Source organism: Panthera leo, chromosome B2, assembly GCF_018350215.1.
Source record: "Panthera leo isolate Ple1 chromosome B2, P.leo_Ple1_pat1.1, whole genome shotgun sequence".
Lineage (NCBI taxonomy): Eukaryota > Metazoa > Chordata > Mammalia > Carnivora > Felidae > Panthera > Panthera leo.
This window is the reverse complement of record NC_056683.1, coordinates 116,187,365-116,213,342: the sequence shown is the minus strand read 5'-3', so window position 1 is coordinate 116,213,342 and position 25,978 is coordinate 116,187,365. Positions and strand designations below refer to the sequence as shown.

Below are 25,978 nucleotides of genomic sequence, written 5' to 3'. Positions count from 1 at the left end.
ATTGTAGAATCTTACCAGGTTAGTAATTACAACTGTATTACATTCATGAAGGGAGAACTTTTCTGATATACTTGTCTGGACTGAAAGCCCAAGTGTTAGGAGGATCAGAGCATAGAAGAAAAATATTGATTAATTTGATAAAAGTTCATGTTTGGGATAATTTTGTTACTGTTCTTTGTGCTGGACAGTACTATGCGTCATGCAATTCACCGAATCAATATGTCTGTGTTTGGGAATAGATCTTTTTATTTCATATGAGTGTCATCCAGTTTATAGAAATGTTATCTATTCACTCATAAGTGATTGATGTCACTTATTTGTATGAATACAAAAATTAAGGATAAATTAAGAAGTAAATAATATTGAAAACTTACTCTATGTAAGATAAGGTACATAATTGTAAAATATTAGTATTCTCAACCTTGTAATATCCCATCCTTGACTTCATTACTTGCCTTATACACATTCCATGAGAACTTAACTGGCTATTTTATTGACAAAATCTCTTGTCAATCTGCAAAGTAGTGTTAATTCACCTGCTGTTATTAATTCATCTTCTAACTCTTCTCGATCATCAATATGTCCCAAGTTCCATATCCATCAAGGAAATGATTTTTACCTCCATAGACATTCAATCAGTGTAGACTGGTTTCCAATTTCAACTGTGTACAAGGGCAAATTTACTTTTAACAAATGTATATTCAAAAATTTAAAAGAAAAACAAATTGCTCCTGGCAAGTTCAGACTCCCTCCAGGCAAGGGCAGCATGAAAATGGCAGGGAGAAGCACTAAGTCATTTGTGACTAAAGCACGAACTAACCGGATTGTACCAAATTGAACCAAGTAACAAATTAGAAATACAGAGGGTATACTGGCCTCCCCATTTTTATTCCTTCTCACTCCAGGCACCAGAGAAAGGGAAATGACTAAATCTCGATTTTAATAGCTGCTGTCAAGAGTTTTGCTCTGTAGGGCCTATTTCAGCAGTTCCTGGTGGTAATATATGGCATTTCTCTGATTAACAGCCATTTTATAACTTGTGTAATTGGCCACAAATCAGGGGAATGTCATAATGTAGCAAGAAAACATTCCCATCTCCGTCAGAGCCTTGGCTTGGATTTTTGGAGAAATTATTACAGGAGTAGTTTGTGGGTTTTCATTACTTTAAATAATGTACTACCTGAAGTACAAAAAAAGACATTTAAACTAATGAACATTTCTGTCTCCTAGCCCTTTCTACTATGCCTGTCTTTAGACTTCTTTTTTGTTTTTAGGAAAAAAAATCCTCTAAAGATTGAATTATTTCTTCATTTTTATAACACCAGTATTTTTAGGAAAACAGAGGGAAGGGCAGGGTTGGGAGTGAGGTGCGGTGACTCAGGCATTCATCTCAGGAGTAAAATTTAAAGGGGCACTTTAATCAAATGAAAAATATTTTGATGTAGTATTTTAAAAATTAAAACTAATTCAAAGAAGATCTATGATACACAAAATATTAAACTTTGAAATCAAAAAGGATCTGACCCCCCACTTGCACGACCTAACCTCACTCACTTCACCTTAATCCTAGCTCTGAGCAAAGGTATTGGATGGGAAAGAGTGGCCACAAAGTAATGAGGTCAATTCGACTTATCCAAAAGGAAAATAGGTTTGGATTCTATTGTTACTCTTCAGGTTAGGATAAGAGCAAGTCCTACATAGAACTACAAAGAACTATGTTTATAGAGGTTTCTTTCACCTGCGACACACAGTCCAAATTATACAGTACCACGTATAATGCAGGCAGGAGTTGTAATTTCCTACTGGCCTCTATTAGAGACAATGGACAATTAGTTTAAATCATGACAAATGTAAATGCTTATAAAACCTCTTTTGTTTCGAAGGTTAGTAAAGACGAGTACCATTCTTTTTAAACATTTTTTTTCGAATATATGTTTCTTTCCTGATTTGAGCTAGTCACGGTGATATTCTACACCAGAAATGCAAAGTTAAGAAGAAGAGAGCGTGTCTGTCCTCAAGAAGATGGGATATAAGTACAAGGTTGCTGTGGGCTGACAAGTCTATAAGAAAGGTAGGCAGTGAGAAGGGGCATGTAGTTCAGATGGAGTGTCTAGTTGCCTGAAGATGACATTTGAGCTTAATTTTGAAGCTCTGGTGGAAGGCAATTAAATGAAAAAGAACGAAAGGTGGTGAAGCATTCCAAAGAGAAGGATCGATACTCTGAAATATGGAGGCTTGGAATGGTAGTATATTTTGGAAAGACTGTGAGTATTTCAGTAAGGTTGGGGCCATGCATGCAAGCCAGAAAATGGTAAGGAATGAGATGGCAGAGAGAAACGGGAGGCAACTGAAATTAAAAAAAAAACAAAAAACGGGAGATATTTGAATGAAATAATAAATATAATAGCTTACCTAGAGAGCAGCTATATTGAGTAATACATTTTTAATGCAAAGCCCATAATGTACTGACGTAGATATTTTATGTACTTTGATGACTGAATTAGGAATAAAACACAAGAAAAATGTACTTAAAAAGCATGAAAACTTTTCGGGAAATGTGACCACTATCAAATTGAAAGTTTCATAAGGACATTCGTATGATGTCTAATTCATTCCTTTGTGACTATTATTTCTGAAGCCAAAACAAGTGGGATTTAGTACTCTTAAACACTTGTTATGCTTTAATTTAAAAGTCACTACTCTGGGGTGTCTGGGTAGCTCAGTCAGTTAAGCGTCTGACTCTTGATCTCAGCTCAGGTCATGATCTCATAGTCATGAGATCGAGTCCCATGTGGGGCTCTGTGCTGAGTGTGGAGACTGCTTGGAATTTTCTCTCTCTCTCTTTCTCTCTCCCTCCCTCCCTCTCCCTCTGCCCCTCTCTTGCTCACACACTCTTTCTTTCCTTTCTCTCTCTCTCTAAAAAATGATAAATTAATTTTAAAAAAGTTACTATACTTTAGATATAGGCAATATGATGTTATGTAAATTAGGTTAAAAATTATGAAATATTGCCCAGTGCAAAATGAGATATGATGTCAAAATACTGAAAAGCTGCATTAAATCCAGGTAATAAAAATAATCATAAAAATCATGGTGAAATAATTTCACTTTTCCAATAGTGTGACAAAATATCCTACCAATTAGAAATATAATTATTTCTTGGGTTGGCTCTTGGGTTGGCTCAGTGGGTTAAGCGGCTGACTCTGGATTTTGCTTCAGGTCATGATCTCATGGTTTTTGAGGTAGAACCTGGCATTGTGCTCTGTGCTGACAGCATAGAGCCTGTTTGGGATTCTCTCTCCCTCTCTCTCTCTGTGTCCCCTGCCCCCACTCACACATGTGTGTGTGCGCACTCTCTCAAAATAAACATTAAAAAAACAAACTACAATTAATCTGAAATTAATAATAAAGAGAGGTCATACTAACCTTTGACATCATTTGCTAACTTCTTGGCTTCATTAAGAACCCCAAAGCTTTTCTGAAGAGAACCTTTGGCTCCTTCCTTTAATGAACCCTGAGGACCTGTTGCCTGTGGACAGAGAAAGAGTGTCACATATCAACAACCATAGAATTATGGAGTAGACATATCTGGCCGGCAGCAGTATACAGATTTACTTCCAGGGAGGCCTTCTGGGCTACAGAATTATAAATTAGCACATATTGGTGATTAAAGTCAGGAGGCTATCTATTGGGAGAGGAGAAGAAGAGCTAGAACAGAACCCTCAGGAATCCTAACATGTGAGGGGCAGGTTCAGGAAGTGGAGCTGGCAAGGTACCTGGGATACCAGAGCGAAAAGAGAAACCAGGAAAGCATGATAGTATGGAAGTCAAGAGATGCAGAGGTGGCTCAAAGCATGATGGTTGGCAGTGTTGCAAGGATATAATTGGTCAGAATTAAATGCTATACAATAGTTGAGCAGATGAGTAACTGAACACATCTATTGACTTAATCCCTAATCACATTTTACTTGAGTTGTGTGGTAAGGGGGGGGGGGGCAGTTCTTATCTCCTTCAAATGAGGAAGAACACCACTCCCTTTAAAAACACATCTCCAAGTTCTACAGCAAAACGAAGTCTTCTAAATAACAATCTCTGAGCTAAAATCATCTCCCAGCAAAGATGTATTTGTGGAGGCTTGACTTAAAAGAGATGACAGAAAGATAGCAGCATGATATGGGAAAAGGATCGTTTAACCTAATGTCTAGTTATCTGTCTTAATAGTGTTTGTTCCTTAGGAATCATCACATAATACACATATATCATCACATAATACATTTATACCAAGAGATAAATCAAATAGGATCTTATGTGTAAAGTTTAAATTGGAAAAGTATTTCAGGAAGCAGAAGAGCTAGAGAATGCTAAATATACTTACTGTTGAAGTTATAAAGCTAATTCAGGTTATCCCAGACCTAACACTCTTAAAAGATACCTGCAAGTGCCTCAGTAACGTGTTTTTGTTTGTTTTTAAATCAGTCACATTATTTGAGCATTAAACTAGGAAAGATCACAGAACTTGATACCGTTGTGGTAAAATTTACTTTCAGGTATTCTCCTAACAAACTTTAATTTAATCTAAATGAATCAGTCAGAGAAAGAGAAATGCCATTATGATTTCATTCATATGTGGAATTTAAGAAACAGAACAGATGAACATAGGGAAAGGAAAAAAGAAGAGAGGGCGGCAAACCATAAGAAACTCTTAACTACGGAGAACAAATTGAGGGTTGATGGAGGGAGGTTAGCAGGGGATGGGCTAAATGGACAATGGGTATTAAGGAGAGCACTTCACTGTGATGAATCACTAAATTCTACTCCTGAAAATAATATTACACTATTATGTTAACTAAAATTTAAATAAAAACTTGAGGGGCACCTGGGTAGCTCAGTTGGTTATTTGACTCTTAATTTTGTCTCAGGTCATGATTTCAGGGTTGTGGGATCAAGCTCCGTATCGGGGCTCAGTGTGGAGCTTGCTTAAGATTCTCTCTTTCTCTCCCTCTACCCTTCTCCCCTGCTAGCACTCTCTCTCTCTCTCTCTAAAATAAAAAAAAAAAATATATATATATATATATAAAATTAAAAAACCCAAACTTGAAACATTGATAAAAATAAAAATAAAAAAAAAATAATCTGTTCACAGAACAGGTATCTACAAAAGGACATACTGGATACATCTATATAAATAAAAAGGGAAATGGCGCATATATATCTAGCACTTGAATAAAGAGATTTCTGATAACCCCAGAAAATTATTCTATGGAAAATGGACAGTCTCTTCAACTGAGAACACAGAAATTCTTAGGCCTATAATTTCTCTTGGGAATTAGATACAGTAACATCATATAGTTTCATTTATTAAAAAAAATTAAAAAGGTAAGCGCATCAATATAAGTGGCACAAATCCAGTGTACTTTACTCAAAAAAAAAAAAAATAAGTCTTAGTTCTTTACTAAGGTCCTATATTTGTTCCAAACTTACATTCCATTCTTACTCCCTTGGTTACAGGTTTTCTGGATCAAAACAGATCAGAGAAAGGAAATTACAAAAAAAGAAGGATGAAGATTCTCTAAATAGGCACATGAAAACAGCAGAAGTGACAGCTGACAATCTGTCTGACAATAGGAAGGAGAAGTTATCAAGTAGAGAAAAAAATGTAAGGCTCCGAAGTCCAAATCAATTTGGATAGGGATAAAGTAGGTTTCAGTAGCTGCCCGTGTAATTGTAGTAAAATAACTAATGTTGATAATGATGATCCTGAGTCATCCAGATCATATGGGTCACTCATAGCACTAGACAAAAATAGACCAAGATAGAAAGGAAGGAAGGAAAGAGGGAAACAGCTTTCCCTGCAGCCTTGAGATGTGAATGTCTTTCTACAAGAATATAATCTGGCAAGCATTTAACAACCAAAATTTTAAAGCTAATCTTGGATATGCAAAGTGAGGCATGGGGGTAAAGGAAGGAGAGAAAGTTGATTTGCTGCACATAAGAAAATTAATGAAATGAGGTAAGAGAAAAGAGGGGAAGAATCAGACAACATGGAAAGAGGCTAAAGTTTGAGCTGTGAGGGACTGGATAGTGGTGACCAGTCTTCATTTTTTTCTACCCTTTTACAGATTTCAACAGTTTTATTAAGGGATAAACTTCACATATTTAAAATTTACAGTTTGATAAGTTTTGACATATATACACCCACAAAACCATCAGGACAATCAAGGTAGAGAAACCATCCATTTCCTCTTGATTTCTCCCTTGCACCCCTCCTTGACTTCCTCTCAACTCTACACAAACACTGCTTCTCCTTTCCATCACTGTTCATTTGCATTTAATAAAATATTACATAAGTGGACTCATCTAGCTTGTTCTTTTTTGTTTGGCTTCTTTCACTCAGCATAATTATTTCAACATTTGTCCATGCTGTGTATCAATATGTGATCCTTTTAAAAATTAAATGGATATGCCCTAATCTATTCATTCACCTCTTGTTGGACATTTGGGCTATCTCCAACATTGGCCATTCTAAATTGAGTTTCTAGGAGCATTTGTGTACAAGTCTTTACATGAACATATGCCTTCATTTCTCCTGGAATGAATACCTAGAAGTGGAGTAGTTAGATGATAGGGTGGTATGTTTCAGTTTTTGAGAAACTACTACCCTGTTTTCCAAATTATTCGTGCTACTTTAAATTCCCACCAGCAGAGTTAAATTTATCTACATCCTTGCTAATAATACTTGATGTAGTCAGTCATTTTAAGTTTTAGACATGCTATGGATGTGTATATCATTTTGGTTTTAATTTGCATTTTCCTTGTGACTAATAATGTTGAACACCTTTTAATATACTTATTCCATCTGTTTAAATCTTTTGCCCATTTTTTTTATTGGGTTATTTGTTGTTACTGAGTTTTGAAAGATATCAATGCATAGTTTGAATACAAATCCTTTATCAGATAATATAATTTGCAAATATATATTTCCTTAGTTTGTATCTTAACACATGCTTAGATTTGAATTGTAATAATTTCGTCAAGAATTTTTACATCTATATTTATAAGGGATATTGATATATATATTTGGTAATGTCTTTGTCTCATGTGTACTAGAGTGATACTGGCCTCATGGAATGAGGTGGGACATGGTTTATTCTCTTCAATTCTCTGAAGAATTTATTACTTCTTCCTTAAATGCTTCATGGAATTCACTAGTGAAGTCATTTGGAGCTGAATTGTGTGTGTGTGTGTGTGTGTGTGTGTGTATGTGTGTGTGTAACGTTTTTAAGTACAAATTCAATTCTTTAATGGACTTTCAAGTTATTTATTTGTAAGTGAATTTTGGTGATTTGTAATTTTCACAGAATCTGTCCATTTCATTCAAACTGTTGAATTTCTGGCATAAAGTTGTATATTACTGTCTGAAGAAGTTTTAATGACTTTACCTCTTTATTCCTTAAATCAGATACTGATTTTTTTTCTGATCAGTCTGATTATCAACGTATTTATCTTCTACTGAACCCTGGTACCTTTAGCCAGCAACACGACTGCAACCTGACTGAAGTCCATTTGTTGATAGACTTCCCTGCCACTAATTTCTTATCTTCTTGCATTAATGAGTATGACCTCCCTTTTGCTCCAAAGCATCTTGTCTTTCCTGCTTTTCAGGAAGCCAATGATTTCTTCCTGGGTTTTCTGTCAACCACTCCTTGCTCAGGTAAGGAAAAGAAAGGCAAGGAGGCAGGACATTTTGATGTGTGGAGAGCTGGAAAATTATTTCATTTGCAAAGGCCTGGAGAGTTTATGAAGGGCAGTATGAAGAAGTAAAGCTGTTAGGTTAGGGTCCATTTCTGGAAAGCTTGAATATTAGGCTAAAAACACTGAGCAATAAGCAACGTGGAATCATTGAAAGTTTCTGAGTAGAGGGTATGGTCAGAGCCTTAGTCCCAGAAGGTGAACTGGGAAGGTTTATGGGAGAAAAAAGAGACACCGGTTGGCTATTATGATAGTATAGGCCAGAGAAAAGGGAATTGTAACCTCAGGCAAGGGCAGTGGAAATGAATGAGAGTTTGGGTTCAAGGGATGTGGAGGAATAAGATAGGTTTCAGTGTTTCAAGAAGCACTCCAAAATATTAAAGTACAGGAATGATGGCATACAACTGTCAGTTATAAACAGTATATCAACCACCCAGGTTTAAGAGACAAGCCTTCCATATGATAACAGAATGAAAAATACTAACATGTTATGGATGAACGGAATTGTTTCAACTCATTGGAATTTGAAGAGTTCCTTTTCCAACATTGCTTAGTAAGTCACCGAAGCACATCAACAATATCAGGACAGGTGATGAAGCAGCATTTTCCAAGCTAATTACACTTCATACATATTCATAAGCATTGCATCTGAGTTTCTGAGCTGTGTCTACGGCATATGTGAAGTATAAATGAGGTTCTTAGAGTTGCACGATATGTGTTTCTTGCTTTTTAGAAACTGTATTTTTATAAATAAGTTCTTTCTCTGTGTGTGCATATATATATATATATGTTTATTATAATATACACAATAAAATATGTGTAGGTTGCTGTATGCTTTTATTAATAAGTATTTATAGAAAACATGAGCTAATTTAAGACATTATTAGAAAAGGAAAGATACAGGGGAAAAAAGAAACAATAATGTCTACAAAGATTTTACAAAGGATTTTGCACTTAATTGGCTTTTGATACATGTTAGTTTTCTTCTTCCTATTATCTGTTAAATATTCATAGTGACTCTTGATGAAGTATCATGTCACTGATTAATAGATGAAGGAACTGATTGATTTACCAAAAGAAAGTTTTTAGCTGTCTCAAACACCTGAGTAAGCTCTGTTTATTCAAATATGGAGAGACTGCCTTGCTTACTGGAACTGTAGTGGAGAACAAACAAAAAATCCCTTATAAAGAAAGTGATTCTTACCATAATGGAGCATGGAAATATCACAATGTTTTGTTGTCAGAAGAGGCTCTATTAGGAGAAGAAGATGTGAGTATGGGACCTGAAGTTAAGCTTATTTCAAAGGCAAATTTGAAAGCTATTATTTATATTACCTTCTATGTTATACTTTTATTATTTTTCTAAATGGTTCTCAAATAATTTTATTTCTTTCTCTTTCTCTCTCTCTCTCTCTCTCTCTGAATTCATTGAAAGAGTTGGCTCTAAAGACAGATGTAGGATATTTCTTTTGTTTTTATTTGTTAGAGAAAGTAGTAATTTAAAATTCATCAGCATGGTTTGTGAATTATTCCATTGCTTTCTACACAATAATTTATTTTAGAAGCTAAGTCTTGCATATTTCCAAAGGGGATAATGGGCAAAGATATTACATAACCTAGATGATTTTAAGTTTAAAATCTTTTTAATAAAGAAAACTGTTCAGAATGTGCAGGGATACATGTAAATGCTGATGATTAGCTGTAATGTATTTATACGAAGTACTTATCAGGAGAAACTTATATTCAGGTATCTTAGACTGCTGTTAAAAATTGGGGAGAAATTTTTTACTATGGTAAAATCATTCTCAGAAGGAATGGTGGAATCTAAACCTATATACATTGTGAAAGATACAATTTTTGAGAATGTTGAAAAAATGTGCATGTGATGTTAATTAAATATAATTATACATTAAGCTACAAAACAGTTATGTAAAATCACCCATTCCCAGAAAAGCTACTTGCATAGGAAAAGGTATAGACAGATAAACAACATTATAAAAGTTTTATATTTTCTCCCTCTTGCTTGTCTGTATTTTCTACTTTTCTATAACAGATATGACCTGCTTTTGTAATAATTAAAAATATCATAGACAATTTTAAAATAAGGAAATCACTGTGTGCTGATTTTAAAAGTATTTTAATATAACCTATATTAAAAAAATACTACAGGATATTAAAACAAAATAGTAAATAAAAAGTGAGCATGAATAACCCAGAGAGATGGCCTCAATCAGAAATCTGTTGAAAGGCGGTCGATCCTGGCCTTGCACACTTTGCCCTGAAATGGGATGAGGGATTAGATGAATCTCTGTGGAAGACTGAAAGCAAGTGAGCATACAGAGGAGACCTGGATGAAACAGGAATCCTCCACAGTGCACATTTAGAATTTGCGACCGTCAAGTTTCAGCTTGATGAGAACACCAAGAAGGACAATCAAGAGAGGATTTAAAGCACAGAGCTAAGTGAGAATAGGTTTTCACCAATTACAGCATGACGGCCACTGCTCCAGCACCTATGGGCGGCACTGGCTTGCTGCAGTGAGGCAGGAACTGCACGAGCTGTTGAAAGCAGGATCAGCAGAAACTACGGGGAATCTTGATTTTGAGTCAAGGCAATGGAGCAGTGTCTATGGGGTTGGAGAACATTCTCAGAGGGCATAAGATTTTTTTTTTCCAATTAATGTAAAGTCAAACCCAGCATGGTAATTTCACCTCTTGACTATTACACTTATATTTTGAAATCCTAAATAGTTCTGAGAGTACAGCTGCCTTGAATGAAATTAGTTCTCACCTATGTTGCATTATACCATCACCCCAAAGAGTTGCTATGTTTCGGACTGATGACGTAAACCCTTTGGTTTTTAGCATTTATGCCCTGAATTTTTAAACATGTTTAATGCTAGATCATAAAATCACACTTTGCTTCTTTGTTTCCACTAGAGTTTTTTCAAATTATTGACTCAAATGAACATATCACATACAGAGAAAATCACTAAAATCAGCGTGGCTTAATGAACACTATTTTGACGTACAGATTCAACTTTTTCTAGGTGGCTTAGATACTCACTGACTTTTTCATGTTTGCTATTGTGTGAATCACTTACTTCTTAGATAAGTTGCTGAATTGCTGATGGAGGAAAAAGATCCTCACCAGTTTTATTGGCAGATTTAATTGTCATATCAATTATGGATTTATACCATGTTCTCATTAATATTACACTGCTATAAAATTTAAATTCCAATGATTATAGATATTAATAAGAAGTCAAAACTACTGTTTGACTTCTAAAGCAGTGGTTGACAGAATAAAATACAAGTTTTATGTGAGTTAAAATGTACAACTTGACTAACACCGTATTTTATTGAGCCTTTTGAATTCAATATGTACTCTGCTAATATTTGCATGGTCCTTTATGTAGGAAATAAAAACTCAAAAATGACCTTGCAAGTATTCTTTATGTATTTTGGTTCATCCAATTACACAAAGCAAATACTAAATAGGACAGACTGGAGAAGATATGACCATACTTCTAAACAAACACTCATTAGAAATGCCTTAATGTTTAATCATACTATTGCAAGATTCACAGTGTTTAATTTTATGGTTCATAGACCAATAGCAACATGCCAAAAGAATCTTGCTATTATAAGGACTCAAAAACTAATAAGTAAGAAGAAATTATTAGGAATATTAATATTAAAGGAAAGAATAATAATAGGAAAGAAAAGAAAACATAATAAAGGAAAAGAATAAACCAGGAAAAAGTTGAAAAGTATTATTTTTATTAGTAGGACAAATGAAAACATATAATTATTGCTGGTTTGAGGACTGGTTAGAATTCTGATTATCTGATTACCCTTTGTGCTGTTTTTCATAATGCTATTTACACATTAAGTACATTAAATATATGGTTACAGTTTTTAAAAATTTGAAGTAAAAAATTTAAATGTGGACATGCTTAATACCACACACTTAATAAATAATTCATGAGCACCTCTTGTAAGTATTATAACTAGGCCAATGAAGAGTAAGAAATGATCTCACGCAGTTGGAGATCAAATATGAAATCAGTTAAAAAGATTTGGGCTCTAGGGACTATATTTACCATATGAGTCAAGTCAAGGGATGAATCAGAATAGACTACACAACACACTTAATTTGAAAGCAGATCTTCTAATCCCCAAATTCTGTCTTGCTATCTACTTTCTCCAACGAAATTTAGAAATTCCAGTATACCACTAGAACCTAATTCTGACACATTAAAAAGAAAATCCCACATGACATCTACATTGAAACAGATATTCAGACACTATCTCAAACTAAATAGGGAAAGAAAGTAATTTTATTTTTCCTTTCAAATTGCCTTCCTCTTCAACTTTCCTATATCTTGTAGCAATATAACTATCTTGTCAACTGTGAAAATCTGAAGCACCCTGGCCATTCTAGATTTCTGGCATTAGTGTTTGGAGATGGGAGGGGGCTATCTACATTTAGTGATCAGCTCTTGTACATCAGGTATTGCCTATATGAAAATCATGGCACACTGTGTGAGAAAGAGTGAAATATTCAGGGGGTCCATTGTGGTGATCCATGTTTCTGTCCACTAGGGGTCTATTATCAGCTTACATTTTAATTCTGGGGATATCGTTTTCTGGAAAAAGTAGGAAGAAAACAAAACACCACAGTCACCAAACAGTGAAAGGGCATGCCCCACCCCCCCCACCCCCCGCCCCTCACTGTGCACAGCAGGGAGCAAGCAGAGAGACTCAGCATTTTCTAAAGCCCAGGGATCTTGGGGCTGTGCAGTCTGTATCTGACCCAAAGGTTTGCTCAAAGGGGCACTGAAACTGGCCACCTTACTGCTCACCACACCGTGTGCCCGGTGCATCTCACCCAGTGATACACCTTTTTCTGACTCATCCAACCACTCCATGGGTTAGTGGGGACCCTTGAACATACCTTTCCCATGAGGAAGTAAAATATAGGAAGAAAGCAAAAGACTCCTCTGGATTACCTAATTTAAAATCTGAATCTTGAGCAAAAAAAAACACTGTTTTCAGGAAACAGTACCAAGAGACTAAATAAAATGGGAGTAACTGTGCAGGGAAGATGGTAGGAATTAAGATGATATGAAGAAAAGGAGGTAAGAGAAAGTGTGTTACTTCAGCAGAGGAATCTTCACTTTAGCAGGGCCAATGTGCTTCCCTAACCACATCAGCAGGGGTCTTCAGGTACTTCCTCCCCCTCAATCCACTGCAGTTACTGTACCCTCACCTTGCTCAGGAGGGTATAAGCCAGGTTGGGGGCCCACAGAATCTGAAGAAGGCCAGGCCTCAGAAACAACAGGTGAGGGTAAAGGATGAGAATCAGTCATGAGAATAGGAATAGATAATTCCCTGCAAGTCCTTTAGCAGAGTGGAGTGCCCCTCACCCCTTCACGGTTGCACAGAGCAAACAGCAACCAGACATCAAGTGCCCCCAGGGTTCCCCCACTGAAAAGAATCCAAGAAGGTCTTTTTTAATGTTTATGTAGTTTTTAGAGGGAGAGAGACAGAGTGCAAACAAGGGAGGGGCAGAGAGAGAAGAAGATACAGAATCTGAAGCAGGCTCCAGGCTCCAAGTTGTCAGCACAGAGCCCAAAGCGGGGCTCGAAACCACAGCTGTGAGATTATGATCTGAGCCAAAGTCAGACACTTTACTGACTGAGCCACCTAGGCACCCCTTTGTTTTTTTTTAAAGGTTGTTTGTTTGTTTATTTTGAGAGATAGGGAGCTTGAGCAAGGGAGGGAGAGAGAGAGAGTGGGAGAGGATCCCAAGCAGGCTCTGCACTGACAGCAGGGTTCGATCCAGGAAACATGAGATTACTGGAGCCGAAATCAAGAGTCAGATGCTTAAATGACTGAGCTACCCAAGCGCCCGCCAATCTGAGGGGGTCTTTTAAGGAAATGCTTGTAATTAATCAAAGTTATGGTTATAGACAAAATATAAATGTTATTAGCAGGACGATATGGAAGTTAAAACGGTAGAAGTTAGATGGAGGACAGGGAGAAACAGAACTAGAGAAAGGATGAGGGCACAAAGATCTGTATTTTACAGAGTGGGGGGTCCATCATTGATGGAACAAGAAATAAATTTCTGAGTTTAAAAAGAAAACACTAAAGGATCTAGACACAGTAAGGTACGCACATTGGGAGATATGTGGGAAGGAGATGTGATGTGATACAATCTAAGTGAACTTCAGGCCATTTATCATGGCAGTAAGTAAACAGATCATAACCTAAAGTGATGAGTCACCTGATAGCATGATCATAATATTATCAAGAGATATTTAAGGAGAAGAAATGGTTGGAAGACTTAGCAATGATTGTACCTGGGGGTGTGAGTTTAAAGGTGAGAAAAGTTAGGTCAGGGGACTGTTGCTTGAAATTACCTGCTTCTCTTTTCAATTTAAAAGCAAATAAAATATGCATGCATCATGAATTTTAAAAGAAAGAAATTTAGGGCCTCTTATTGGTGTGAAGGATGGGGACGGCTGCTTCATTTCCAGGAGCCTTAAGAACCACTTTCCTTATATTTTTCAGGGCAGATATTCCTCAGAACTGATTTTCAATTTCCTCTTACTTTCATTTCAGTTAAAACACTTATAATTTAAGTATATTGATAAGAACAGAAATTAATATAGATACCTGTACTCCCATCAACCATATTTGACTACTATTAACTTTTTATTGTATTTGTCTAGATCTCTAAATATATACATATATTTGGATTTGGTTTGATAATATTTTAAGTTTTACATCTCTATTTATGATTGACCTATAGTTTTTCTTTCCTTTTTAAAAACTTTTAAAATATTATTTATTTTGAAAGAGAGAGAGAGAGAGAGAGAAAGAATGAATGAATGAATGAATGAGCAGGTGAGGGGCAGAGAGAAAGGGAGACACAGAATCCAAAGCAGGCTCCAGTTTCTGAGCTGTCAGCACAGATCTCAACACCGGGCCCAAATTCATGAACCACTAGATCATGACCTGAGCAAAAGTCAGATGCTTAACTGATTGAGCCATCCAGGTGCCCCTAGTTTTTCTTGTACAATGTTCTGCCATCAAGACTATACCAGCCTCATAAAATAAGCCAGGGACTCTGTCATTGTTTTTCTAGTCTTTAAAATGTTTTGGATATTGAGTCCTTGAAATTTTGGTAGACATTATCATTTTGTCATAGGTAGACTATTAACTACTGACTCAACTCATTTAATGACTAGATTTCTACTCAGGTTTACTATTTCTTTTTAGTAAATTTAGATTTATTGTCCACTTCATCAAACACTCAAATTTATTTGAATAATGTTGCTCATGTACTCAAGTACATCCATATTTATTAAATCTATACTACCTCTAGAGTTATTTCCCGGTCTTCATTCCTAATCCTGTCTATAGGTGTCAGCTCTGCTTAATTATTCTTGTTTTGCCTGTTTACTGCAAGAATCAGCTTTCCATTTTGTCAATCCTAATATTTTTTCTAGGTCATTAATTTCTGCTTTTCTTTTTTTCCCTTTATAAATTATTTTTAATTTCTTGAACAGAAACTTTAGATAATTCGTTTCAGTTCTTGTTTTTTCCTAATATCTGCATTTCAAACTTCACTTGCCACTTTAGTGACACTTTATTTGTACTTCACAAATTTTGATGTGTAGAAGTTTTATTTCCATTTAGCTATTAAATATTTCATAGTTGTAATTTCAAACTCCATTTTTCTTTGACCCATGAATTACTTTGAAGTGTGATTTTTCTTTAAAACATTTTTGGGGAGCAATCTTTCTGCATAATTTCTTAATTTTATTGCACCATGATCAGAGAATACAGTCTAGGTGCTGCTGGCTCTAGGATTTGCTTGGGGCTCCTGGGTGGCTCAGTCTGTTAAGCCTCCGACTTCGGCTCAGGTCATGATCTCGCGGTTCGTGAGTTCGAGCGCCGCGTCGGGCTCTGTGTGGACAGCTCTGAGCCTGGAGCCTGTTTCAGATTCTGTGTGTCCGTCTCTCTCTGCCCCTTCCCCACTCACCCTCTGTCTCTCTCTCTCCTTCAAAAATTAAAAAATTAAAAAAAAAAGGATTTGCTTATACTTGTTTTGTGATCTAGTTCATAGTCTTTTTTTTTTTTTTTTTTTTTTTTAAGGTTCATGTATGCTTTATATAACGGGGCATATAGAATTAATTATCTAATTGATGTAGAGTTCTATAAGACCATTAAATCAAGCTTGTTTATTGTACTTTTCAAATCTCCTTCATCCTTACATCTCCTTGCTTGACCTATGAAGTTTTAAGAGAGAAATGGTAAAACTTCCCACCATTATTGTGGATATGTTGATTTCCTCATTCTGACTTTTGCCTTTATTCATTCTCACTTTTCGGGTTCAAAATTTTTTAATCTTCCTGCTAACTTGATTCTTTTATTATATTGAGAGATTTTTCTTTATCTCTCATAACTTTTTTAAAATGTAAAGCCTATTTTGATTGTTTATTAATATTAGTACACCAGCTTTCTTATGATTAGAGTTACCCTGGTGTATATTTTTTGCATCCCTTCTTTTTCAGTCTTCTGTACCCTAAGAGTTAATGTTATTTTGTGTATGTCATATACAGATAGCTGTGTTTGTTAAACACTTTGAATCCAATATAATATTGTCATAAAACTAGTAATTTTAACCTATATTTATTATGAAGATAACTTGAAACTGAGACATTTAATGCTCATCAAAAATTCTATGTGCCCATTTTTCCTAGCCTCTCTTATAGTTCGATTGAGGCATGTGACTATTCCCGATCAATAGAGCAGATATCGTCCAGGCCAAGGGAGGGAACAGTAGGCATATCTCTTTTGTCTCTCTCCCTGCCAGAACAACCTTGGAGGCTATGTAGTATGGTGTAGCTACAAGATGGAGTAGGGTGTTCTGAAACACATTGAGTATGATATGAGAAATCAATTTAGATTGCGATGTAAGCAACTGAATTTTCAGGGGTTATTTCTTGAGGTAGTTAGTAATAATTACCCTGGCCTATATGTATCTTGATTTAATTCTATCACATTTTGTGCTTTATATTTACCATTTATTTTTGCTTGTTTTTTTTTTTTTTTTTTGCCTTTTATAGAATTGATTGAAAATTTCGCTCTCCACATTTTTTTTCTCTTCATTTATTTGGAAAGTATAGCTGTTTGTTATGGTTAAATTTATGTGTCAATTTGGCTAGGCTACGGTATCCAGTTTTTGGGTCAGTCTACACCTTGCTGTGAAAGTCTCTCTTAGATGTAATTAACATTTAAATCAGTAGACTTTGAGTAAGGCAGAATACTCTCTATAAAAGGTAGGTAAACCTCATCTAATCAGTTAATTGTCTTAAAAGAAAAGACTGGCATCCCTCAAAAATAAAGAATTCTGCCTCCAGACTATCTCTGGACTTGAGACGACATCAACTCTTCTCTGAGTCCCCATCCTGCTGGCTTGTCTTGAAGAATTCAGACTTGACAGTCCCTCTCCTTAAGACAAATTTCTTTCTTTCTTTCTTTCTTTCTTTCTTTCTTTCTTTCTTTCTTTCTTTCTTTCTTTCTTTCTTTCCGTCCATCCGTCCATCCATCCATCCAGCTATCTATATCCTACTGCTTCTGTTTCTCTGGAGAACTCTGATTACTACTACTATTTTTATTTTTCTATAATTATCCTCAATGTTTAATACATATACTTTAAAAAAGATTAAATCTAACCAATTTTTTACTGTCCTCCCAAAATTTTAAGGCTTTAAAAAACTTCTAACCCTGACCATCTGCCCCATTATCATGTTATTATTCTCATGTTTTCGTTATGCTTTTTAAAACAATTCCATACATTTAGTAATTATCATCATTATGATTTTCATAATGCTTAGATTGTGTACATTTACTTTTTCTGTTCACTTTTCTCTTTAATCCCCAATTTCCTTGATTTTATTGGCATTCCTTTTGAAGTGTGTTTTATAGCAGCTCGGTGAAGGTCTATGATTGGTAAACCCTCAGTTTTTCTCTGAAGATGCCATTATGTTGTCCTCCCCTCTAAATGAGGTTTAGCAAGGTATAGGATTTTGAGTTGACCAGAATATTATATCAGCACCATGAGGATATTAGTCCTTTCTTTTTTGATTGCTATCGTGACTTCAATGGGATATATGCTAACTGACAAATCTTATTACTTTGGAGATAATCTGCATTTGCTCTCTAGATTATTTTAAGATTTTGTTTTCTTTTTCTATTTGGTCTCTATAAGTTTAACACGGATCTTTCCATGTGTGGACTTATTTTATCATGATTATTTTCCTTAATTTGTGAACTCCTATCTTTCACCAATACTGGAGAATTTTCAGTATCTCTTGACCACTACTCCTCCTCATTCTCACTCTTTTCAACTTCTGGAACTCCTCACAGACTTACATTTTCACAATCTGCATTCTCTGTCTCTTAAGTGCCTTTTATATTTTACCATGTTGGTCGCATTCTGGGAAATGTTTTCAACTCTTTCAATTAACTAATACTCTTTTCATCTGCTACTAATATGTTGTTTGGTCCTCCCATTCAATTTTTAATTTTAATTACTATATTTTTCAGTTTTAGAAATTTTATCTGTCTCTTTTACAAATTTCCATAGTCTTTAGTTCCTCTTCCATCAATCTTTTCAATTCATTCTTTTAACATTTTAATAATTTAAACACTTTCATTTTATATTCACTTTTAGATTTTTCAATAATCTCAGGGTCGTGTTAAGGACTACCTATCCTCACTCCTACTTGATTATTTATATTGTATCTAAAGACTAATTTTCTGCATCTTCCTAGATGCTCTAGAGGTTTCAATAGCCAGGACTAGTACTCCCTCCATTAATGTCTCAGCTTGGAAAGTCTTCTACCATATGAATGGTATAAATTTGGACTTCAATCCATAGGCTTGTGATTTTAGCATCTTATGAGAGACATTTTGCACAATGAGGGCATAAAAAGAAACAAGGCTTCTCGGAATGTTCCTGAACTGGAAGGCATGAGTGTTCACTGATGAAGACAATTGTTCCAGAGTCTCATGTTTTTACGTACTTTCAGTCAGAGACTTCTCCTCTTGTAGGTTCAAGGTGATGGCTGGGATGTCATCTCTCCCTGCCTGGTGTTTAAAATCCCAGCCCCTAGACATTAGGAACTATATTTATGTTCCAAATTCATTGAGCTACCAAGATGCCAGCTCTAGAGTGTGCCATTCTTTTTTAACCTCTCTCTGTATTTTTAGATTAAAAACTTTTTTTTATGTTGTATTTTTTATATTTGAGAGAGAGACAGAGAGAGAGTAGGGGAGGGGTAGAGAGACAGAGACAGAATCTGAAACAGACTTAAGTCTCCGAACTGTCAGCACAGAGCCCAACGTGGGGCTCGAACTCACGAACCATGAGATCATAACCTGAGCCAAAGTCAGATGCTTAACTGACTGAGCCACCCAGGTGCCCCTAGATTTCCTTTTGTTGTTTCTTTCTAAAGTGAAGTATGTATTAAATTTGGGGAGTTATAATTTATTTAGCATTTCTATGAATTTCTAACATCAGGATGGATCTGAATTAACTCAGGCTGCATGTTGTCAGAAATCTTTGGCTTTCCCCTCTAGTGTCCTTAATTTCTATCAGCGTTTTTCTCCCTACTGATCTGCCACATAAGAGAAAATTTACAAAAATTTAGTTTATTCCTTAGACTCTTGACCCTACAGCAAGAGAAAGCTCCTTTTGAGGTTTCTATGGCTATCTATTTTCCACATGTTAAGGAACAAACACTGGAAAGTCACTTGCAACAGCAGTTTATCAGTTTATGTACTTATTAGAATCAAGGTTAAAACTTTAAACTTAATTAATTTTTAGGTATATTTCTTGCTATAAAATAGACGCATTTAATTTATTTTATTTATTTATTTTTGAGAGAGCGACAGAGACAGAGAAAGAGAGCTCACACATGCAAGAGTGAGGGAGAGGCAGACAAAGGGAGAGAGAGAAATCCAAAAATACTCCCTGCTATCAGTGCAGAGCCTGACACTGAGCTCAGTCTCACAAATAGTGGGATCATGACCTAAGCTGAGCTCAGGAGTCGATGCTGAACTGACTGAGCCACTCAGGAACTCCTAAAATATATATTAGACTTTCCCCTCATCTCTGTAGTTTATCGAAAGCCTACATTTTGATTATACAGCACTGTTCTTTACTATTTCACTATCCTTGTCTCTGTGGGGGAAAAATGCATTACTTACAAACTGCTTTTATTTTCTTCTGTATGTTATACTATTTTTTTTCCAGAAATGCCTGGAAAAGACCATGCTAAATATTTTTAGAATTATGACTCCCTTGAATGATGTATAATTTTAGCAAGAAACAGAACTTGAACTTGGAGAATAAAAAACACACAGTTCACTGGGGTTGAAGCCCAGTATAAATTCTTCTATTCCTAATGCTCATTCTAGTGAAGCTCAGACTGAAATTGAGAAAGGGGATCCTGGGCTAGAGGGTATTAATGAATATTGTTGGTATGTGTGTATGAGAGAGACAGACACAGGCAGAGAGAAAGAGGAAGTTTCAGACAATGACTGCAGGGTGGACAAGAGGGGACTGAAGAGAGGAAACTTTCTGGTGCCAGAGGAAAGGAAAGAGTGATTCATTTTTTTAAATGCAAGATACCAATGGAAGGTGATGACTGCCTATATGGGAATATATATGACACAGCACATTGCACTGACTTAGACCAAGGGAGTGAGACAGGAAAGGAAGGAAGATGACATTTCAGAATAGGTGAGACTGTGCGATTATTGCTGTGTGATGATTCCTCACGATGTGTAAGAACCAGAACTATGGAATTTATTCTACATTACCCTTCTTTTCAATTGTTTTTGTTGTTATTGGAATGCACCAGATCCAAATGCATAGCATCTACGACCTTTCCAGTGGAAAGGGGAGAGGCCTCCTATTTCAGGGCCACTGAAACCATGCCTGTTGCCTCTCTGGTGGTCATTCCAAGGATCCAGCATTCTGTGAAATCTATTTGTTCATCTACTTCTAAAACCTGATTTGGTTCATAACATAGGTTTTAAGTTCATCTATCATCTGGAAAGTTTTTTAAAAAGTTTGATTCTCTGTTCTTTTAGCGTCTGAGGACTTTTTATAGCACCAAAGCGATTAAGATTAAAACAAAATAATTGGATCATCATATTCTCTTTTCTGACCAATGACGTATTTCCCTTCTTTCCTTGCACCCACCAATGAGAGGTACTACATGAAATGTTATCTTGGAGATTATGTGTAGGAAAACAAATGCTTTATAGCATTTTCCCCACCCAACACTAGTGGAAAAATCATACCTATTTTTTCATAATGTCTACTTTCCCCAAATACTTCAATATTTAAATAAATGATATATACAAGACAAGTAGCTGTTAATCATTGCTTAGGGATATTCCACTATCATCTTTAAATGTATACAGACTCCACCTGCTTATTATTTAGTTAAGTGATCAACATTCCTCTCATATTTTCCTTCCAATGACAATGTGTGTATTTATAAATAGGTAGCTTTAAGTAGTTTTTAAAAAAGCGAAGTTACTTTAAAAATGCTGTCAGTTATGCTTTGCCGTTTTTTCTACCATTCATTTGTTTCTGTTCTTACAGCTTTTTTCTTCTCATATTATCTCATGTCCATCTCTTCACAGTCGTAATTGGTTGTTTTATTGCTTGTCTAACAGGCCATTTTTCTCCTCATATAAATTCCTGCTTTGTTTCTTTGTCCTTCCTTTCTGATTCATTGAGAACATTTTTCCTTCTTTTTAGGGCTGGACTCAAATGTGTAAAGGACTCTTCTGATTTGTTACTCTTGAATTCTTTCATACATAAATAACAATCACACTCTTCTGTATGTATCTATCACTCCAGCAATAATACTGACTCTTACATTTCTGGCATTCTAGTCCTATCTACGTAATTGTGCAATGTAATGATTGGCAAATATGTTTAATTTCTAGTAAAATACAACCATGTTATCATGACATTAAAATGAAAGCTTCATTTATTCTGTTCATGAATCAAACTTTCTGCTTAGTCCAATAAACTTTCTGGGACAAATCTGTCTTCTCTGAGTTTGCTAAGAACCATTTAATAAATTATTCTCTTTAGAATTTATTTATTTAAAATTTTTTTTAATGTTTATTTATTTTTGAGACAGAGACAGAGACAGAGACAGAGAGACAGACAGAGCACAAGTGGGGAAGGGGCAGAGAGAGAGGCAGACACAGAATCCAAAGCAGGCTGCAGGCTCTGGGCTGTCAGCACAAAGCCCAGTGTGCTGAACCCATGAACTGTGAGATCATGATCTGAGCTGAGGTTGGACATTTAACCAACTTAGCCACCCAGGTGCCCCTAGCATTTATTTTGTACTTTTTTAGACATTTAATTATTTTTATGTGGGATATGGAAGGAGAGAAAGAATGATGATAACAAGAAGACATGTTGTAAAGCATTACAACTCATCCCAGCTCTGTGTTTGAGGCTGGCTAGATTATCACGTATAAGCATCAGTGTTGAGGAAAGTGAATATTCTGTGTCTGCATAAAAATGTCAGTCTTCTAGACATAAGGTGATAGAATTAAAATTGGGTGAAATTAAACAGCTCTTTAATAAAATAATAGAAGTTTATAAAGATGAAGTAATGACAATAATGAGATTTTTATTGGTGCAAATGAATGTAAATAGACTTGAAAGATATTAGTTAGAATGACATTCATTCATTCATTCCTGAGTGCCTACTATTTGCCAGGTACTGTGTTAGACACTTAAAATGGTCCTGCGATAAAGCATAGGCCAAATGAAAATGGTGACCTTGGAAATTTGGGTCTTTAAAATAGAAGATTATGAGAAGATGGATAAGTAGTTTAGATTAAAAAAAACAGGTTCATTTTGAAAGGATAACTAGGCATAGGGAAGTGTCTGCAATAGTCGTATCACGATTTTGAATAAGAAATACTCAGAACATATGGTATTAGAGCTTATTCCAGAGGAACAGAAACACTAGCAATTGTTGATGGAATATGATGTTTTCACTATGATCACTAAATAAACCTTCTAAGAGTGTAGTAAATGCATTTAATTATTATTATATCCCTGAGGTCCTAGATACCTTTGTGCCCAATATTAAATCACAACAAATATTGATCTGTTTCTCTAACACTAAATAGTTATGTGTATTTCATTCACAGTCAAATGTCCAATCAAGCTTTTTTTTTCCTCAAAATTTTGATGTGAAGACCAAAGGGATTCAGAATATTTAATTCAGAACATTTTAACTCACCATGTGCTTCCTATGAAGTGTTTTTTAACCTTCAATAACCTACAATAGTGTTATGAAGGTGTATCACATAACTTATTTACAAAATGTTGATGTATAATGAAGATTTGTCAGTATTGAAAATACACAAGATAACGTGTTATAATTGGAACCCCCAAATTCTGAAATATTAATTCCAAATTTATTTTGAACAATGACAGCAGTCAAAGGTTGCTTTGAAAGCAAAGGTTTCCATTGTGCTAAAAACAGTATAAGGAGTTTAGAAGCATATGATCTCATGTGTTTTGCAAAATGGACACTTTATAGTCAAACTTCACATATACCAAATTTGTGGGTAGCCGTAAGCAGTGGTGTTAATTTTCTGGGCACTTTCTTACTGATGATATTTGGAATAATAGTAATACATTTCCCTGTCCAGAGTCTTATGTTTGACGTTTTTCTTCTGTGAGTTGGTGGCACAAAGCCGCTTGGCATCTGCAATAATTTCAAGGCCCTTATCAGTAGAGGGAAGTAGTGAGAGACTGAGAAAAGAATTCTGTTATGATTGCAGCACACTGAATGTTTATTTTAGATAGGATTTAAAAGGAGCCTTTGAAAATAATTCAAAATAAATATTCTAACTTACTAGGATTTTCCAGAGCTCATTTCAATTTGAGAAATTTAGTCTAGGTACTTACTCAAACAAATTGACCCACATTCTTAGTACGAAGCACTATTTGGTTCTTACCAGTTTTGTAGCTTCATGTGCAAGATCTTTGGCTTCTTGGGCAATTTTCTCAGCTTCATCAATAGAGTCCTTAATATTGCTGTAAGCATTGAAGGCTGCAGTGGCATTGAAGGAGATGTTTTTAGCTTCATCAAGGATTCTGTTGGGATTACCCCCAAAAAAGAACATCAGAGCAGTTGGTACCCAAATGAAGAACATTCTACTTATAACAAATATGGCTTAAATGATCCCAGCCAGGACAATTATATTTCCAAGTCATCATGAAATATCTGCTTATTGTATTATATTGTAGTTGTCAATTTAAATTCATATTCCTAAATAATTCAGCTATGAAATACTACTAACATATTTTTTAATACCCACTCAAACATTTCTGCAACCTCATGCACCTTGCAAACTGTGAGCAGTGAGATGATCCTTAACATCATTTGTAAGGCACGCTATACATTTCAGAGTGCTTGTACCATATTACTGGAATGAATTTCACAAAATCTCTTTAGGATAGGTGTACTTCCCAGATGGATATAAATGAAGGTTAGATAGCTTGTGTCAGGTTACATGACTGACACATCACTAATTAAAAACTTGGAGCTTGCATCTGTGGACCTCTAACTTACTGCTCCATTCACTACCCTCCATGCAAAATTGGCAATAGTTTACTGTAAAATGAATTGAGTGTGAATTGTGTCCAGGGTCTTCAAACATGGATATTTTCCTTTGTGTCGTGCATATTGCGTATTGGAATAGAACCCTACACATGTTATATATTAAATAACAGATTTATTCGAGAAAATTCTTCTTGGGGGTTATAGGACCTATATTTATATTATGATGACTCCAAATTGTAGGGCAACATACCGCTTACACGTAGAAGGCTATTTATAGGTCAAACACACCTTGTTACTTGCCCCTCCCTCCTCTGACCCAGATAAGAGTCCTAGCCTATTACACAAGGGAACTATGTAGTGTCTCCCTGGAGTTTGAAACAGGAAAAAAAAAAAAAAAAAAAAGACTTAAAGACTATGTATGGGGCCACATTTTCAAAAGCCAGTCTTTTAACAATAGTTTTTATTTAATGAAAAATATAAAACTAGAATTTGAAATGGAATGTGTATTTACATATTATTATTTAAAATGCTAATAAGGCAACCACTGTGCTCTCTAATAAAGAATAAAAAATATTTTTTCTTAGCATAGCCTAGGGCTATGTTCACTCCCTACCAAGCCATATTTGAATCCACTTTTAACTCAGACTTTTGAAGCTGCTTCAGTGGAACTTTGCCCAGACCCTCCTAATTAGGCTTTTCCACAGAAAGACCGAGTAGCTCGTATGCTCATAATTAGAGAAATCAAGATTTCAAAGAGATTCTCTACCATTTCTGCGAGTCACAACTTTTGGACAAGCGTCAAGATACAAAGGCATTTGCGACAACAAATGACATACCCATCAAGGACAGCAGATGAGTCATTCAACTGAGCTGCATGGCTCTCAGCCTGGGACACCTTCTCAGCAAGGTTTCTGTCCTGTATTTCCTGGGAGAGGTCATCTATTTTATCTTTCAGCTCCTCAGACATGGGTGGCAACTTAGTTTGAATGTCTTCAACGTACTGATGTGTAGAGAAGAAAGGGCATTTTAAGTATGTGACTACAAGCCTCCAATCGGTTACTAATTTCTCTAGGAGATACAATTCCACACACTTACTTTTTAAAAAGAAATTTCAATTTTACTAACACAGCCAAAAGAGAGGACAGAATAAAAGCTGTTATTTAATAAGAGGGATTAGGAAATATATGAAGACAATTTACACCAAGAATAACCTAACTATATTTTTCTAAGAAAATGCTACTTTGTAGGTATAAATGCATAAGTGGTCGTCATTAGGATCTTTTAGATCATCTGTGTTTCTATTACCATATACCGCAGTGTCTACTGCATTAGGATATTAAAAGTCTGCTAATAGTTTACATTTCTCTTTCAACTAACATTATATAAATATTGAAGCAGATTTTAAGGGCTATCCTAGGAATAAGAAATACCCTTCATCACTGTGGGAAAAAATACAGGTTTGTGTGAGTGTTTATGAGTACCCTCTCATGTCTGTTGTGAGAACAGTGTGAAGTTTTCACTGTT

General features: G+C 35.5%; 1 protein-coding gene across 4 annotated transcripts in view; it reads right to left on the bottom strand.

The window, feature by feature from the left end:
* Positions 1-25,978, bottom strand: part of LAMA2 (laminin subunit alpha 2) — a 609,036-nt gene that overhangs the window by 92,666 nt on the left and 490,392 nt on the right. For all 4 annotated transcript variants that reach the window (XM_042939791.1, XM_042939793.1, XM_042939792.1 and 1 more), the window contains 3 exons: positions 25,291-25,454; positions 23,847-23,985; positions 3,427-3,529 (listed from right to left, as the gene is read on the bottom strand). In XM_042939791.1, the coding sequence (XP_042795725.1) occupies positions 3,427-3,529; positions 23,847-23,985; positions 25,291-25,454 (406 nt within the window). The remainder of the gene's footprint in view (positions 1-3,426; positions 3,530-23,846; positions 23,986-25,290; positions 25,455-25,978) is intronic.